This window comes from Anopheles gambiae, chromosome X (genome assembly GCF_943734735.2).
Source record: "Anopheles gambiae chromosome X, idAnoGambNW_F1_1, whole genome shotgun sequence".
NCBI lineage: Eukaryota > Metazoa > Arthropoda > Insecta > Diptera > Culicidae > Anopheles > Anopheles gambiae.
Window position 1 is genome coordinate 13,972,249 of NC_064600.1, and position 15,692 is coordinate 13,987,940.

Genomic DNA, 15,692 nt, shown 5'->3' on the forward strand with positions numbered 1-15,692 from the left:
ATTCCGAAGTCGATTCCGGATCCGATTCCGATGTCGATCCCGGATCCGATTCCGGAGATGATTGCGGACTCCGGAATCGGAATCAACTAGAAAATCGCAATTTGCTCCGGTGACGGAATCAGGATTTAGTCCAGAGAATCAGTTCTATAATTGAAATAAGAAGTTTCAAAAATGAAATCAGTTCGGGAATCTCGATGAGAACGGATCGTTTACAAGTAAATTTTATTTCTTTGCGGCTATCAATACGTAGCTTCATTGGACCCAAACGCCTATTCTTTATGGATATGCCTAAACCGACTCCGATTTAGGAGCCAATTCAGATTCGCGAACCAATTCCAGAGCAAATTTCGGAGTCGATTCTGGAACTAATTCCGGTGCCTACTATCCAGAAAACTTCAGAGCTAGCCGGAATCGATTCCGACAAAAAAGAAAAACATTTTCCCATCACAATTCGGAACCGAATTCAACATCAGAATAAATTTGGCTCTGCAACAAGGCAACGACTACAAGGGTAGCAGTACATTCGGTTTGCTTCCTACGCTTTCGGTTAGTGTGGTATTTTCAATTCAATGGCAGAATCTCCTTCAAACACTGAAATAAAGCATAAATTGTAGCCCTAGATTTGTTCAATATAATCTATTATGGTTACTGATGGCAACGCACCGGTACCTAGTTTTGAATTAACCTATACAAAAATTAATCACCCTTTTGCGTACAGATATTACGGCCCATAACGCGTCAAACTTTGGCTGTTAGTCGTCCCGGGAATAGACTCGGGAACCAGTACGACTTCTCCTCCCCTTGCGTATCGATCCATGCCATCCCTTCGCCGAGCATTTTCTCCACCGCCTGTTCTGCACGCGCCTGCGTCCATCTGGAAAGAAGAATTAGGCAGTGTGTTAAAAAACAAACCAAAAGGCCACGACAGCTACCTCTTGTTTATTCCAACATCTTACCCAAGATCGCTCATGAGCGAGGCGACCGTCACGAACCCTTGCCCCTGGTTCGAGGCCGCACTCAGCACCGTCGTCTCCTGCAGGCTGAGCTCGCCCGGGATGGACTGCACCATGTGCCGGTTCTTCCCGACCGAGTACACGGTGAAGCCGTTGCCGAATATTTTCAGCTTCTTCGTCGCCATCAGTATGTCCTCGGTCGTGATTTCCTGGTGAGTTTGGCTCTTGCCGCGGGCCGCCACCAGTCGATTGCGTAGCTCGTCCAGATCCATCAGACCACCTGTGCGGGAGGCAATGAAACACGGTATTTAAAATGTGCATCGCGCCATTGCCCGCGCACACTATTTGCCTTACCTGTTATGTGGTTGTGGGCCAAACAAACCTCCACTACCTGCACGCTCAGCTCGTAGAAGAAATCGCCCATCCCGAGCACGCTCCAGAAGCCTTTGGCCGACGCGAGCGGATCCACCCCGATTGCGGCACACATCTCCTGGAACTGGCGCCGGAACTGGGGGTTCTTCTTGATCTCGCTCCGGTGCTTGGACGCGAACTCTTCCAGGTTCTCCTTCAGCGCTTCCATCTGCTTCACCATCTGCTCGAACTGGGACTCCTGCAGCTCGGTACCCTTGTCCTTGTACTTCTCCGCCTCGAGGCGCTGCTTCTGGATCGCACCAACTCCGGCCCGTCGTCGCATTTTTTGCACACTTCTTTGCACCAAATATTACAAAATTTCGGTCACTACGGTCGGCAGCGCACGGTTTGTTTAGGAAGCCAGCGGCAAGCAAACGGGCTGTCAGCAGCTGATTTTGACAACTTGCGTTTACGTTTGACAGTAGCCAGTGCGAACTGGATGTAAACAATGGTCAAAGAGAAGCGTTTTCAAGCACAAACATATCGAGATAATTCAAATTATTAACCAAAAAAAAGTGTTCATTACTTAGGGGTAAATATTTGTATGAGTGAAATACAACTCAGTGAAGCAAATCGCGAACTAGACAGGTCGGTCGCTTCGTTTCAGTTTCGTGTTGGCAGCGTTAGACATACAAAATCAACAGTAGTATGCATAAATATATGATAGCTTTGCAAAAATATTTTTTTTTTACAGAAAATTTAAATCAGCATGAGAATTGTGTTTACTCATTAACTAAATAAGTCTTGCATTTGTATGTTTAAAAACTATAAAAAAAAAAATGTCTTTTCATACTTCCTTTTATAGATAAACCAAGGACTATGCTAGATACTTTTTGCTTCGAATTACGGACACTAAAGGTATTTTTGGTGAGTGATATTTTCTTACTAATTCAAATTGAATTGATCTTACCTCTGCTTAATACAATTACAGTGAACCCTCTCTTATTTGAGAGGCGACGGGACTGTCGAATAAGGCACTGGTCTAATCTTGTTGCGCGCAACATTGTTGCTAACAAAATGTATGGATTTTGACAGCTAGCGCAACTTTGTTGCATGCCAAATTCAATCCAATTTGATTTTTGTCTGGCAACATTTTCTATTTACCTTGGTCATGGTAATCGGGTGTATGAAATGACACAGCAGCAGTGTGCGTTTTGTTGACATCCACTAAATTTGGATTTTAAGCATTTATAATAAATTTTTTGATGTATATTTTGTTTTTTCAACACTTTATTCAACAAGTGAATGATAAAAAATAAACTCTGAGCTGTTAATAGGCAATTTTTTGACGCGTATAGCAATGCAGCCATAGAAATGAAATCATTCGAACGCGCTACCGAGGAAACGCAGAGATGCTCATGTTGGATATCTCTGTGGAACCTGTAAGGCCTTATTAGACGGAGGAAAATACTGTCATTTCTCGATGTGCATTTATCTGTCAAACTAAGACGCGCGTCGTGTATTTGCGGCCTAACACTTATAACAGCACATAACAAATAAACATAATCGACACAAACAATAAAAACTTAAAAGGTACAAGTACGGGACGCGTACCAGCTGCGCCGAGCTCCCTTGTTGAGAGCTCCTTTTTGATAGGATGTTCTAGTGATGGGAGAAATGAAGTTTACATTGGAATCGATTCCGGTTAGCTCCGAAGTTTTCTGGAATCGATTCCAGATAGTAGGTCCGGAAACAGTTTCCGGTATTGGCTTTGGAATCGGCTCCGAAATTGGTATTGGATTGGACTCCAGAATCGGAATCGGCTCTGAAATCAAAATCGGCCTCGGAATAGGAATTGGTTCCGAAATCAGAATCGGCTTCGACTTCGGAGTCGGTATTGGCATCTCCGTGTGAAAAGACGTTTGGGTCCAATAATGCCACGTATTAATAGCCGCGAAGGATCAAAATTTACTTGTAAACCATTCATTCATTTCCGGACTGATTTTGTTTCTGAATCTTCTTATTTGAATTAAAGAAGGGATTCTCATTCCGGAACAATTTCTAATTCTGATTATGATTCCGTCACCGGAGCAAATTGTGATTTGTCGAGTCCGATTCCGGAGCCGATTCTGGGCCGATTCCGAAATTTATTCCGAATACAGAATCGGAATCGGGTAGGGTCCTCCTGGCGATGTACTCCTGGATCGACAGGACGACGTATTTAAAACAATACAGTTTAGGCGCTGTTTTTCTCTTGTAATCGTAGATGCATCGAACCAAAGTACTGCTGCACAAGCATTTTTAATTTTAATTCCGGACAGAATTAAATTAGTCTTTTTGTACAAATTTCTGTGCAATATGATAAAACACTGATGTTTTTACTGTTTGATAACTACCTCTACCTCTATGGATTTCGATGTACTTCATGTAATGCAATAGACAAGATTAATAGGAATACTCGAAGAAATTACATTGGTGTTGGTTTGAACCGAAACTGGTAAGAATTCCTCAGGTGATGAACTTAACGACAGAAAATATTTAGTTTTCGTGACATCAGGGCCTACTAAGGGAGTGACACATTTTTAATTGATTCTAGTACACCATGGCAATAGTGTAAATTAAAAAATCGGCACAGCAAAGGCATGATTAGATATAAAGAAATAAAAAAAAAAACCTCCTGATGAATTTTCGGAGTCCGAAGTTGTACGTAATTTGAATCAACACCACTTTTCTGGGTCCCATGGTTCATCGACGTTTCCCCTTTTCAAATATGGATTCCATCAACCATTCCATCAACCATCAACCATAAAAGCCTACAGGATGTGATGACTGGGGCATGTAAAGAGGATATTGGATTATTACAACGCCAAGAATCTTCTTCTTTTTCTTCTTATTGGTGTAATGACTTATTTGGTCATAGCCCTAAAGGGATTTTTATTGATTTATTTATTTATTTATTTATTTATACAAACTCCAAAGGACCGCTGAGTCTAATCGGATAACTTACTATAGTTAAAGTACAAATAACATAATACATGACACGCACACATTACACATAAGGCAAGTGCAACCTTGCTTTAAACACAGTTGTAGACATACACTAATCGAACATTTCTAACTCTTCAAGGGACATACGTTACATAGGTAGGAGTTAGCACGTTGTCTGTTCGGTAGCCAATAAAACGATTCAAATAAAATAATTTAAATTAATTCAACAATTAAGATGATCTTAGCTAATGCTCTAACTGTCAAACATATTGTTGTGTAAAGCACCATGGGATATCATTTATTAAATTATAATTAAAATTAAACTACAATCGCATGAAATTGTGCACCAATACCATGAACGCTGGGAACCAACACTCAATATCTCTCTCTCCCTCCTATTGTTTGCTCGCACAATCCCTTCACGCCATCAGGTATGTTATGCTGCACAATGCACAGCGTTCTTTTCCCGCCCCACGGTTTGCCGAATGCTGCACCCCGATTGGTTGCTATAAAACTCGAAACATAATTGCTCTGCTGGGTGGCTTCACCACCCTGCACCGTATAATGTTGCTATACTGCAAAGGGGCGTACCCGGCAAGCAGCATAAACTCACGTACCGTTATGCTAGCGAATGCAATCGACTGAGAGGTAACGCGGGGGCCTGCCTATGCTTTAAAATCAGTTTCCAAGCTGTAATCTGTTCATAGCAAACCCTTTCCACGTGCTTGCGATACAAATAAAACGGAAAACGAGTTCGCCTTGCCCAGTGTATTGTGGTAGTAAAGGAATTGTTTTCACTGGAACCGGGCGTACAGCAGTTTGCCCAAGGATTGTCGAACTGATGCAACATAAATTTAGATTGTTTATATTTTCTTACGAGCTGCGTGCGTGCGAATGCGGCGAAAAGTTCGAACCCCGTTCGATGCTACCCGGGTTTGTCACGTTTTCTAGGGAAGGGCTTTCTAGCCAAGGGCTATAAAAACGTGAGTAAAATCACGTGAAGCTTGTTTGGATGGGCGATGATATTGTACAACACTGTTAGCATAGGACACTGCCAGCATGAAATGCAAATGGCTAGACAGTTTTAGGTATTACAACTGTATATAGGCGCTTTTGTAGTATTTTAATTGGGATTTTTGTAACATTGTTAGGCAGTTTGTGTGTAGGAGATAATAACTCCCATGGTAGTCTTAAAAGAAATAAATTCCAAATATGTAAAACAAAAGTCGCGCGAGTGAGGCACTCGTTTGCGAGCGTAAAGATATCTTTTAATGTAATACAAATCACTAATAAAGCCGGAAACTAGTTTGGAGCATGCACCTTATCTAGGAGTAATCAGTAGATCGTGGGCGCACAACGAGATAAATGGAAGCAGAACTCATTGCGGCAAGTAAAATATTAAAATTTATTAACCTATTTCAATATCAGTTAAAAAGCATGCCCGCAGCATTTTTGTCCGCTCTACGATTGTCACACCTACATAGATGTTAAAGATTAAGTGCCTGCGCTTAGCATACGGCAATGACTCCATGACATCCATCCATCTCTCCCAGGTTGGTTGTGGTGTAAGGGACTGCACACAAAACATAAAACGGTGCCATAATCGAACGTGTGGTTGAATTATTTACATCGCCTAATAGAAATACCGCACGTTCCTGCACCGTTGCTTCCATCTGCCGGTAGGCCAAACCACTTCGGGCCAATCCTTGCGACCCGCCGCACTCCATCACGATCTCGCTGCATTGTCCCGCACACGTACAGGACGTGGCGACCGGAATAGGCGACTGTCTCACGTACTGGGCCGGTGCTAGGTAGGGAACCAACTCGGATTAAAGATTGCGTCCTATCGGTTCGCTCGTACACACGCAGCAATAGGGCTCGCACCTTTGCCCAGCGCTGGCCGTGTTGCTGATTCCTTGCATAATGAGACACTCGACGGAAGAGTATCCGGACGGCAATGGAGCATCGCACGCTGGAAAAGGTAACGGCAGCAGTTTGTATGCGGGACCAGTGCAGCATCATGTGAAGGTGAACCAGTGAAAAATAAACCACCGAACGCCAGAGTTGGCAAGAAAATAGGCTAAAAAAGGAAATAAACCGCCAAGCGTAACATACAATGACAAATATCTTTATCCTTCTCGTGGACTAACACTGATTATACCAAGATTTCGGCTAATACTCCGTTTGGGAAAACGATAGAATCGCCATTAATAACTACGAAATATTGATTGTTTGATGAAATACAGTGATTTTTTTAGTAAACTAATTTGTAGTCTAACTTGTTGCCCCACTTTACTCTCATTATACCAGGAATCGGTAATCTCTTCAAGAAAAGGGCTAGATTGGCCGAATTCTTCAGAAAACGGATTACGTTAAGGGTTTCACTTATTTAGATACGATTGAACTATGTTCAGAAAGGCATCAGAATTTCAGTTGACCGTCAAATGTTTACTTATTGTTGAACAATTCAAATTCAAAAGCACCTTAACATTATTACCTTGAGCTCGAAAACGGTGTAATAATTTTTTATTTATAGCCTTGGAAGCTCATACACAGAAAACATAATCAACATAGGTCTAATCAGGTAGATTTCTGAACACTCACCCACTAAACTATGTCCCTGATTCGCTGATAACGGTGCAACGTAGCTATATTTTGAACTGAAATGGCAAACAGTTGTAGTAGTCGTTAAGAAGTGAAGTGCTAAAGTGGTTTATATTGGATATATTGGATGGATATTGAAATCTGAGGTCTGATAAACGCATTTTCTTTACGTCATAACCAAATTGTTAATATTGTACAATTTGAAAAACAAAAAAAAATAGTTCATGGTATGTTGATTTACTGGTTCTCATGTAAGGTAAGTCGACATTAAGTTTTAACGATAATAGACATCCTGGGAACTATAAAATAAGGAAGAATTATAATTTAATTTTGTATCTTGAGAACATTTTAAGATGGTTTAATGTCAAATATACATGTTTAAAATCTGTCAGGAGCTGTTTAGTAGTTAATATTTACTTTTTTCATCTAGAAAGTACATATTGCATTTCTCCACAGACGTGTTAACTATTCAATCTATTTTAGAGTGCTGTCAGTACATGCAAACATTGGTAACAACTTATTTCACGCTGCTCATTTAATTTCCATGCATGTAATCAATTTTAACAATTCGTTTTTTGCTCTGTATAAGTCCAACTGTTGTAGATCCATGCAAATGAATTAGCAAAATATCGTCGCGGACAGGATGAATTTAGTTCGCGGGAGTAACCGAACCCTGAGCCAACACGATTGTGTTGAGCGCGTTACGTCAGCAAGGACCAAGACGGATTCCCCATAGCGAGAGTGGCATCGCCGAATCTCATTATACAAAACAATTCCAGTTAAAAAATGGAAATTAAAGACAAGGTGACAGAATTATGATCGTTGCTGTATATATAGTTATGAGTATGGAACCACTGCTTTTATTCAAAATGATTATTGCGTGCATGTCGCTTTGATGCTGATACCGATCTGACGCGACGGGATCGGCTCCTATCGTATCGGCATGGGTGCGAGGCTGTTGTAGTGATATCGCACCTGTATTTGTGTTCCACGCATATAACTACATATTTTTAAATTTTCAAAATAATTAACCTTTCCGTGTACGGCACGTGCCAAGTTTTGCTGACTTCATGACCTTCTTGCAATTGTGCACATTGTGTGTGGTGGTTTTTCTTTTACGCCCTCTCCCCTCCCTTCCTTATCCTGCACTAATGACTTTGAACTTCCCTGTCATATCCCGCACTGCTCGTCAAAAACCTGCTGCGTTTTCACAAATGTACCTCTCGCACCGACGGGATACGATTTAACGAGTGCTCCCGGCAGGAGGCTGGGAAGCTGAGCGATTTTGGAACTGAACCAGGATGCCGATTGACTTTTTGGTTGTGTGAACGTGTGGGAACTGGCTCCGGTTGAAATGTTTGAGAAAAGCTATAAAAGGCACGGTTTGACGGTCCCTTCTGGGGGAATTTTAACGTGTCCGTTGCCCGGTAGCAGAATATACTCATTATTTTAGTGTTTTTGCGAAGTTTTTTCTGAAGACACGTGTCACTCGGCAGGGGAATTGTTTAGTCTGGGGATATTTGGCTTGTTATTTAAAACGGCACGATTAAGCGCAATTGCATCAGAAACTGTTTAATCGGAACACGGAAAAAGAAGGTCGATGCAAAAATCGTTCAACTCCAGCTATACTTAGACTCGTTTTGCAATACAAAACAACTACCAAAATAGACACGCTCTCTTATAATAGCGTATATCAACTGTCTGTATAAGGTAAGACAATCTCATTTTGATTGCTAAAACAATAAATAAATAAACATAAAGGTCATTCGTACTTGTATCAGGATCGCATGCCTAGTATTTCCATAGATCTCGTCATTTTCCATAGATTTCGGCTGTCTTTTACGCAAAGTTGGCAAATAAACTATAAATGGCTGTAGTCAGTGGAAGGATTCCATGGTACTATGGTTGTTGCAAAAGTATGTACCAATTGGTATCTTTTATAGTCTTTGTGACAATTAACGAGGTAATAATGTTTTATTTATTTTATTTGGAACCGGTCTGGTGGTACAGTCGTCAACTAGTACCACTTAACAACATGCGCGTCATGGGTTCAAGCCCCGAATGGACCGTGCCTTCGTACGTAGGTAGGACTGACTATCCTGCTATGGTAACAATAAGTCACTGAAAGCCAAGCTCACCTCACTAGTGCGTACAGAGGCAGGCCTTGACCGACAATGGTTGTTGTGCCAAAGAAGAAGAAGAAGGTAGTCCAAAAAGTTGTACAGGTTATTATAATAATCATTAACCTCGTTAAACCGTTGATCGGTAAACTCATGATCATTTTAATTTTAAGATGTGTGTATATAAATTGTGTACTGTACAAAAAATCTATATTTTATAAATGCTCCCAAATAAAATTGTTGCATTTAAACCGATAGTAGAAGAAAGAGAAAAATATAAAAAGTTAATAAATGAACAAACAACAAACAAATAAATAAATAAACAAATCTGAAATAGAATAGGAAAGGATCATTATGACAATTTATGGTATGACGTGCTTCAACAGCTAACGGATAAAGACAACGGAGACAGCGGGAAGACACATATAAACAAATAGAGGCAAGCAAATTGGGAGCATCGATAGCGGATGTGAGTAGCCCGCCAATAAAACAAACTAGAATTAGATGGCGCCGATGACTTAAGGTTTGTATGGACTACCTAATGTTATTCAATTTAGTTAGATTAGTTGATCGCTCTAAAAATGCTTTAATTTAATCCCAATTTCACATTTTTTTTTCTATACGCCTGTCCATTAAAAAATCTTGTTACGACGTCTGGCATAAAATTTCCCAAATGTTATGAAATTATGAATATGTTTTAATTCTTTAATAATACCACATTTTTCTCACCTGGACTTAGATCCTACACTGTAAACAGGTGCAACTCTCCGGTATGGCGTGAGATACGGAAGTCGAGGAAAAACAAGGACTAGGATAGCATGCGTCAAGGAGTAACGCTTGTTTTGGACCTTCCCGCACGAAACCGTCGCTGTGGTAGTGTATTGTACATACCTTTTTTGTTTTGGATGAGTATTCAAGATATCGTAATAAGTGTTTTTGTCTGGCAGAAGGTGACTGTGCTAATGTTCTCCACACAGGCTCATGTGTTTTTTTATATTTAAAATGTGAAGCTCAAATTCTTTCTTAAATCTCCGACGGTCCAGCTCCAGCGTGTGCAAAAATGCAAACTCAACGTAATTGTATGCACAGCAGGACCAACACAGCCAAACATACACATGAAAAAAAAAAACAACACTTCAAGAGGAACGTGTCAGCCAGCGACAGTGGCACTGATCTCCTACCGTGTGCCGTGAGCTCGTACGCAATTATCTTCTGCTTCCAATTAAAACAAACAAGCTTCCGCAGTCCTCCAGCACCGTACACAGCACCGGCAGGAAAAGGGGCCAGGATGCAGTTCCGGGTGTGAGTATATGCTTCTTCCCTTACTAGCTAATGTTTCAGTCTGCATTTCTCATCCTCTTCCACAAGCACAGCAACGCGGTTGGGGAAGGAAGGTGCGGACGCTCACCCACAAGCCGTCGCTGTCATCGTCCTCATCATCCACATCGTCGTGCGTCTCCTCGATTGCTGGCGGATGGGGGAAGATTTTCCGCTCCGTTACCAGAAATTTCCCCCTGTTTTCGTTGAAGAACGCCGGTAGAACAATAGCGTGCGGAAACAGCGATTTAACCCTCACCAGCTCGTCCGACGGTGGAGGACAAATCGGGAGCAGCAATAATAATAATCACACCGATGACAACTACCTAACGCAAACAACTCGCCGAGCTACCACGCGGGTTGCGTGATAGGCGCTGGTAGGTGCAGTAGTTTTGGAGGAGATTATTGGGCTTTAAAACAATAATATCCCGGAGAGGCGTGCACTGCTTAAGGGTGCTAGGGGTACACGTGAGAACTTCCGAACAGTGGACTGTCAATTTGTAAGGAGTAATCGAATGTGTTGATAGTTTGTTTATTTGTTTGGAAGTGTTTTTTTGAATTATTTTGCATTGTGCTGGGGCGTTGCTGAGTGTATGTAGATTTATGTTGAAGATTGAATCTTAAAAGAAACATAACGCAATGTTTTGTTGAAGTGCAATCAACAGATTGTTTTTTTTTTTAATTATTATTTAAAATAATTTATGTCTGATTCTGTACCCACGTCGTAGTTAACATGTTTGTTATGAGAATGATAGGCCATCAAGTTATTAGTTCATCAGTAGGTCACAAATCTGGTACCCTAATGAGTACTAGAAAAAATAGTAAAATAATTCAAATGTTGTCAGTTATCTAACGGGTTAGTTGTATCTAGTACCATGTCATGCGAACCAAGTGCTAAATCCCAGCTAAGTTAGCAGCTCATTTTGTCGGAATCCATTCATTGAGATCTTCCAGCCTTATTACATTCAAATCTTGATCAACTACTTCTTGATACGATATGATCGCTATAGTTTGATAAATTCCAGGTATCCAATGTAACAAAGCAAGATCTTTTTTTAATCAGACCGTTGGAAACATACTACACACATAGAGAGACCGGCATATTATAGTGCGCACTTTAAGAGGCGAATGAGGTCAACTGGCTCAAAGTCTCTGTAATAATTGAAAAATAATAATAATAATAATAGTAATAATAAATAAAATAGCGCAACGTTAGAAGTTGGGTTATTTTACTATTTTTTTTACATATTTCAACAACCATTTATTTTTATTCCAGTTTTATTCCATGACCATCCTTTGAAAGGTAATTATTTTAGCATACTTGCAAACATAAATCTACGACAGGCAGCTTTGTCAAATAAAGAATTTTCATCATGTCGGACAAAAACAGGCGTGTAGGTCCACCTTCGATTTTCCATCAATTTCTTTATATCTCCTTTATATTCATATTATCCTTATTTCCTGTTTTAATCGATTCCAATCAAGGTTGCACAACAAAATTGATGAAATAGAGCTTCTGCATAGTATTCTATCACATAAAAAATATGATGGGATACAGTTGGGTGATGTTGGACCAGTTCGTGGACTAGGGTCCTAGGGCTAGGACATATCGAAATCCCTGCGAAATTCACCTAAAATTCATGTTTGGCGTCATTGTTCGCCGCTGCGAAGCGAAAACTTCTTGAATCGTTACTTAAGAGGTTTTAATCGCCGGATAAGCTCCTTATCGTACCTGTAAAAAAAACGAATAGCTATTGTTTGAATGAACGCCACGTGGTGTTTACAGAAGTCGAACGACCAACTCTGAGTTTTATAACAACAAAAAATGTTATCTTACGAAGGTTTAAGTGGCGAAAGAACTCCGCAGGAGCCAAAGCCTCATAGGACGAAGTTGGTGAAAATAAGAACACTTAGTAAAAAAGGATGCATCGGATATTTATTAAATAGTATTGAGAATACATTTGCCTTACTTTTAAATTTAACTTCGAAACCAGCATTTGCTTAAATTACCAACTTTATGCAATAAATAGAGAAAGTTGTAAATTTCCTAAGGAAAAATTTCATTCAACTTTCTCATTCAACGTCAATATGTTATTTAACCACTATTATTATTTGTATAGACCTAAAGACGCGCCTTAATTTTCGTGCAGATGCTATTGATTCTCGAATCATGAACCATTCATTTAGACTGTATTTCTAGCAGAATACGTACTATGTTCAACGATGTTAATGAAATTTCGGCACTCAAGCGACTTGTTTGCCATTTCTCTACTTGTTCACGTGCACCCAACGATCGGAAATTGTAACAATGTTTTATGTTAGTCCTTAATTTTCTTATCAATAAGGTATATTACGCCTATTGGACAAATAAAGCTTTTTACTCGAACTCAAACTTGTTTGGTTAATTTTTTGAGTTACTTACGATAATTTCTTGTTTCTGAAAAAGAAACGGGACGGATTGGTAATGCTCATAGATACGACGGTACATAAATCCCGTCCCGTTAAATACGGTACGTCTGGTCAGTCTATCAAATCAATAAGACTCCAATTTTGAATATTTTTTATCACTATACCCTTTCATAAAGTATTATGGTTTATTGCAATCATAAAATAAGCGTCTGCCACAACACATTTCGTGGAATAGCACTTTGTTGTTACCATTATTTATCAGAAAAATAACTGTTTTAAAAGAATCAAAATAATTTGCTTAAAACATCTGTTTCCAACACAAACTTGAAAGATTTAGGTAAAACGCAAAAATTGTCCAAACTTAGCGCAGTGAAAATCGTTACCATCAGACACAAAAACACACCCAGCAAAACTGCTTCCCATTTCTCACGCACGCCTGCTTCCGCTCGGGTTCCTTCGTTCGTTCTGCTCGATTAAATCCGAGAAGCCGTTCAAATTTCACTCGAAGCTCTCGGAAAGGACCTCGAAGGAAGTCGTCCTGGGGCTGGTCCTGGCTGGTGGTGGTGGTAGGGCTGTATTTGTTTAGCAATTTGCCGCCGTGTCTTATCTCGGTCGGTTACACCGCAGAAGTGGTACGTGCACGGGTGCGTTGTTCCTGTTTGGTAGGGACCGAAACAAAATAAATCCTCAAATGCTTCGATGTTCACGAGGCTCCAGCTGACTGAGAGAGAGAGGGAGAGGAAAAACAAAAAGGGAATTGCTTCCGAATGGGGTTACAAAAAAAAAAAGCGATGTCTGGTGGAAGGGAAAGAAAAACTGAACACTAAATGCTTGCCAAGTGAGGGTGTAATCGTTTGTTTATGGATAAATTGAGGGCACGATTTTATAGCACGCTTTTATAGCACGCTCGAATAAGGGGTGGAGCTACACGTGCGCAGCAGCGTGGTTTTGCGCAGGTGCGCAGTCGAGCGGCACACGAATGGCAGACGCGAAACATGTTCTGAAAAATGGGGCAAATTATGCTTTCTCCCCATCATATCCCCCCCCCCATCAAATTGTACTTTCTCCTTCTCGCTTACTACCATCATAATCTGCCTAATAAACCATTCGGCTCCATTTGGAGAAGGATCGGGTAACGTGCTACTAAAAATTCTAAACACGAACGATTAATATCCCTTTGATTTGGATTTGATTCAATTCCACCGAGACGAGCTGTTGCATACAGATGGTCCCAGGGCCGGGATTTCCATTTTTATTTCTATTGAAACCTTGAATTACTGCTCAGTAATCCATAAATCCGAAAGGGGTGAACACTTTGTTGTACCGTGTAACGGTGCCAATGCCCGCGGGGTCCAATTTGTTGCATCTTATTCTTGGTACATCCGTTGCTCCAAATAATCATAAACATACACCCCCCTATTCTCACACACACACATACTCATACGGTAGTGGCTCGTGGCCGTGCGTGTCAAATTACCGATCGGTTCTCGAGTTCGTCATAACGTTCCGTTCATTTCCCGCCATTCCCGTGTGGCCGTGCGGGCTGCTCGCTCCATCATGCATCCGCCGGACACCAAAATCGACCACTTCGGCACGTACGAGAAGGTTATTAAAATATTTGTGCTGTTGCTATTATTTGCCACACGGAAATTGATTCAGCACACACTGCTGGTACGCTGGCAGTTGGTTACATTAAACCCGCGAAGGGCACATTAAACCCGAGAATAATCTCGGGTATCTTCCAGCACCGTGTCCTTGCGGTGCTGGAGATGAATGGAGCGAAGCGGGAAGATGTTTGCGCTTTTTGAAACAATGTGTGGCATATTGGTTTAAGCGATTGACGTACAATTATCTTTGGAAAAGAACGTACGGAGGAGTACAATTTCAACTCAAAATGCATTATTCTTCAACTGCAGGACCACGATCACTTATGGCGTTGGAAAGAATTTTTTATGGCAAATGTTACCTAGATGTCCTATGTTACTTATTTCCTTCTTAAAGGAGTTAGGCTTGAAACAGTAGATGAAATGATCAAATCTTAGGTCTTAGTTAGCATTTGAGGATTGAGAATTACAGGGTTTCCCACGATTTATTGGATGGTTCCCATTAATTTTTGAATGGTTTTCATATTTTTTGGTGCGTTCTCACGATTTTTTGGCCGTTTCCCAGATTTTTTTGGTCCAATTGTATTGATATCCAATCCAATATCCAATACCAATAAATTATGGGAACGAATCGAAAATCTATGGGTTACGATAAATAAATCGTGAGACGAGCCCACAAAATTATGGGAACTGACCAATACATCGTGGGAAACCCTGTATGGGGATCCTTGTTAATCAAACTTTAGAGCACTCTTAATGTGGTGGGAATAATTTAAAAACAACTATAAGATTAACTTACTCACATTGAACCGTCGCTAATGCACTCTTTACGATCGTCGGCAGCGCTTGGGCCCAACTTCGGTACAGACCATAAAAACGTATAGCAACGACTGCTCGCGTTATGAAACGCAATGAGGGAGCCGACTGGGCGCAACCTTGGAAACCTTGGAAAACTTCCATGGAAAACTCCCTCCGCTCTCAGGGCATTATTTCACACGCCCAATTCGCTTCGTCCTGCTCGGCCGGTCGCTGGTTCGTCTGCTCTCGCTCTGCTCCACGCTCGAATCACGTCCTTTGCATCGTGCTATGCTGGCTTTGTTGTTGCCACACCAGCATCCCTCTCTATTTGTTCGCACTGCTTGCTTTCGCCTCCCAACATGCCCACAACGTTGCCAGTACGCGCGAAAGAGAGTGGCATAGTTTATGCGGCACGCACGGTTGCGCCGGTTTCACACTGGCAATCCGGAAGTGGCATTGATCCTGGCGGCTGTGTGGCGGTGTGTATGTGTGTGTTTAGCGAACTGCCAAGCAGCGAAAAACTGAACCGTTCCCAGACTCCGGTCACA

The 15,692-nt window shown here is 41.1% G+C and overlaps 1 protein-coding gene and 2 long non-coding RNA genes across 4 annotated transcripts; 1 reads left to right on the plus strand and 2 right to left on the minus strand.

Moving 5' to 3' along the window:
• Window positions 1-621: 621 nt before the first annotated feature.
• On the minus strand, window positions 622-1,796 carry LOC1272363 (vacuolar-sorting protein SNF8). Its single transcript, XM_311310.2, has 3 exons — window positions 1,308-1,796; window positions 957-1,233; window positions 622-874 (listed from the first exon to the last, which is right to left on the minus strand). The coding sequence occupies exons 1-3, from the start codon at window positions 1,645-1,647 to the stop codon at window positions 739-741; spliced, it is 753 nt and encodes a 250-aa protein (XP_311310.1). The 5' UTR covers window positions 1,648-1,796; the 3' UTR covers window positions 622-738.
• A 74-nt stretch (window positions 1,797-1,870) lies between these two features.
• Window positions 1,871-11,548, plus strand: LOC3289749 (uncharacterized). Of its 2 annotated transcripts, XR_009766520.1 has the most exons (3): window positions 1,871-2,231; window positions 9,403-10,318; window positions 10,390-11,548. It is a non-coding gene; the product is annotated as an uncharacterized LOC3289749 (long non-coding RNA). The 2 variants fall into 2 exon arrangements; XR_009766519.1 differs by lacking the exon at window positions 1,871-2,231 and having other exon boundaries at window positions 3,487-10,318.
• Window positions 11,549-12,888: 1,340 nt separating this feature from the next.
• Window positions 12,889-15,687, minus strand: LOC133393947 (uncharacterized). The gene is made up of 2 exons (XR_009766522.1): window positions 15,150-15,687; window positions 12,889-13,463 (listed from the first exon to the last, which is right to left on the minus strand). It is a non-coding gene; the product is annotated as an uncharacterized LOC133393947 (long non-coding RNA).
• Window positions 15,688-15,692: the final 5 nt, after the last annotated feature.

What these genes read in the sequence shown, in the direction of transcription:
- LOC1272363 (XM_311310.2), bottom strand. Translation starts at nt 1,647, where the DNA reads ATGCGACGACGGGCCGGAGTTGGTGCGATCCAGAAGCAGCGCCTCGAG. An exon ending in GGCCCACAACCACATAACAG is followed by an intron (nt 1,234 to 1,307) that starts GTAAGGCAAATA and finishes CCTCCCGCACAG; the next exon opens with GTGGTCTGATGGATCTGGAC. An exon ending in TCGCTCATGAGCGATCTTGG is followed by an intron (nt 875 to 956) that starts GTAAGATGTTGG and finishes TCTTCTTTCCAG; the next exon opens with ATGGACGCAGGCGCGTGCAG.